The sequence below is a fragment of the Gossypium hirsutum genome, chromosome A05, assembly GCF_007990345.1.
Source record: "Gossypium hirsutum isolate 1008001.06 chromosome A05, Gossypium_hirsutum_v2.1, whole genome shotgun sequence".
Classification (NCBI taxonomy): Eukaryota; Viridiplantae; Streptophyta; class Magnoliopsida; order Malvales; family Malvaceae; genus Gossypium; species Gossypium hirsutum.
This window is the reverse complement of record NC_053428.1, coordinates 46,098,732-46,101,336: the sequence shown is the minus strand read 5'-3', so window position 1 is coordinate 46,101,336 and position 2,605 is coordinate 46,098,732. Positions and strand designations below refer to the sequence as shown.

Below are 2,605 nucleotides of genomic sequence, written 5' to 3'. Positions count from 1 at the left end.
CGGGGTACTCACATTCATCATTATAACACTGATCCAGTTCTTGCTAAAGAGACATCATCTCATTATAATAAAAAGTAATTTCCTTTTCCCCTTATCTAGCTTTTCAGAGTTTTATTTTTAACTTAAAGATCTGTGAAGCATTTTCTAAATCTAAGTAGGTGCCTTTCATAACGTCCCAAACATCTTTAACAGTCAGGAGAAAAAGAAAAGGTTTACCTATGGATGCTTCCATGGAATTAATAAGCCACGCAATTATCATAGAATTTTTTGACCTCCACTTGCTCATCTTTGGATCTCCCACCTGTGGTTGCTTGACTTCTCCAGTTAAATGACTTAGCTTGCCGCATCCATCAATTGCTAACTTTAAGGGCTACGACCATTCCAGATAATTCTTGCCATTCAGCTTGTGAGATGTCAGCTGAAAAGAAAGGTGAGACACCTCTGTCCCTTGAGTCATTGTACTTTCGGTAGTTGTTTCAATGGTAGAACTTTCTACCTCTGTTTGATTGTTGGATCTCTTATCTCCAGTGAAGGCTGTTTTAACCATGATATTACTGGAGATTTAACCTAGCTTAGATGTCATACTCATACTCATACTTGTACAGTATACATACTCATACTTGACATTTATGCCTCAGTCAAAATAAGATAGGCCAAAACGTTGCAGTCTAGGGTTCTTTCTTTTGTTGATTGAGCACCTCAGTATTTATCTTGCTTTGATTTTTTTTTCTAAAGTACGCATGTCTAACACTTGTATTTCATGTATACTTGAACGTATATATAGGAACACGATTCTTTAAAAATATTTCAAATACATGAAAATTTTGGACTTGAACTTACTCATGTTAGACCTCACCATCGAATTCAAGTAACATAAGTTAACCTTCACTTCTCTCATGTTGTACTTTTTTTGCAGCATAGGCAATGTCCATAAGGTCATTCAAGCAAAAAAAGGAAGCATGTTACTTGCATTAGCAATGGTAATTCTCTAACCCTTTTTTTTGGGTTCTTTCATCCTTTCACATGCTTTCAATCCTAATTGATGTTTTCTCTGTTCTTTCTTATCAGCTTCACCCTTTTATATTACTCATAGGAGGAGTGCTTGTTTGGTAAATTGTTTTTTTCTTTTTTTTTTTAAAAAAAAGGGGAAAATAGCAAGGTTTGGTGTTCTTTTTAGTACATATTATCCTTGAATTAACTTAATTATTTTTTTATTATTGTGAAGGGATTATCTTTCACCCTCTGATATTATCAGAAATCATCCACATTTACTTATACTAGTAGCTGGGCTTGCATTTGGGTTCCTTGTGGTAAGCTTTGCTTGTTTGTAATTGTACTAATACTATCCCTTTTTAAGTGCCTTATAAAAATCTTATTTTAGTCCACCTAACATAACAGAGAGTAAGTCTAATATGTTTACCCCCTTATCTTGTAACCCATATTCAATACTTAATCCAATGTATTCCCCGAGTCGAGATAGTATAGCCTTTTTCACTCAATAGTGAATCCTAGGAAGACAAAATATTATTAACTTGGTTATTGAAGGGAAGTTGTTTATCTACAAGGAAGGATGATTTTGGCTCACTTGTGTGATGAACCCAAGGGATTGAAAACAAACATGTGCATGGCATGTAGGCATTCTTACTCGTGTCAATTCACTTACAAGATCAGTAAATTTGGTCTTAAACGGGGGAAATGTTACTTTTTGATGGATTTGATTACATGGTTAAAATATAAATTTCATATGTTTTATTTTCAGCCACTCTTGTATCTTCCTTTGGCAATTGCAAATGCTCTTACAGCTAGACGGAATGAAGGGTATGTTTGTGTATTAGATTTTGATTTTTCTATCCCCATGCAGTGCCAAAGACACGATAAAATTGAAAAGAAATATACCAAAGTGTTGAAATTTATATAAATAAATAACATGAAAAAAATAAAGAGTAATACATGAATGATAAGTGTAACTGTGATGGACTGACATGAATGCTAATTGTTGTATTCCCCTCTTCTTCTGCAGTGCTCCTTTAGTTGATGAGTTCTGGGTTGTTCTTGGTTCTTTAGACAAGTTTTAAATTCTAGGCTTTTACTACTCTTTTTCTTCTTCTTCTAATCATTAATATCCATTGATTAAAATGACAGGATATCAAGGAAACAGGCTTGAACCTTTCTGCTTTGAATATCGGATACATATGTATATTCAGCACCTTGACTTCAATTTAATTTAAATAATAAAAAAATATTTTTAAATTTTAATAAAATATCAATTAAAGTCGGAAATAAACTTGGACTTAAATTTTTTTTGAAATAGGACCCGACTCAGCTCGATCCGTGTATACCTCTAGTTTTTATATATGTTTCGACATGAAATCGGGAAGCATTGGTATTGCGGGAAATTCTTATCTAATCCGCAGTCATCTGTTATACATATTTTCTTGAGCTTAGTTTCCACTGAATAATTTTATTCCCTAGTTGATATGGAAAATCAAACCTTATGAGCACAAATGACTAAAATATATCAAGTGGTTTGGAGTCAAAATAGATAATATGTCTTAAATTGTGTAACAATGGGATGAGCTTTAAATTGCACTTATTGGTGACTAAT

General features: G+C 33.2%; 1 protein-coding gene across 1 annotated transcript; it reads left to right on the top strand.

The window, feature by feature from the left end:
• The first annotated feature begins 906 nt into the window (after nucleotides 1-906).
• LOC107960513 (choline/ethanolaminephosphotransferase 2-like) lies at nucleotides 907-2,075 on the top strand. Its single transcript, XM_016896852.1, has 6 exons — nucleotides 907-980; nucleotides 1,069-1,109; nucleotides 1,226-1,310; nucleotides 1,565-1,627; nucleotides 1,760-1,902; nucleotides 2,021-2,075. The coding sequence occupies exons 1-6, from the start codon at nucleotides 960-962 to the stop codon at nucleotides 2,073-2,075; spliced, it is 408 nt and encodes a 135-aa protein (XP_016752341.1). The 5' UTR covers nucleotides 907-959.
• The last annotated feature ends 530 nt before the right edge of the window (nucleotides 2,076-2,605 follow it).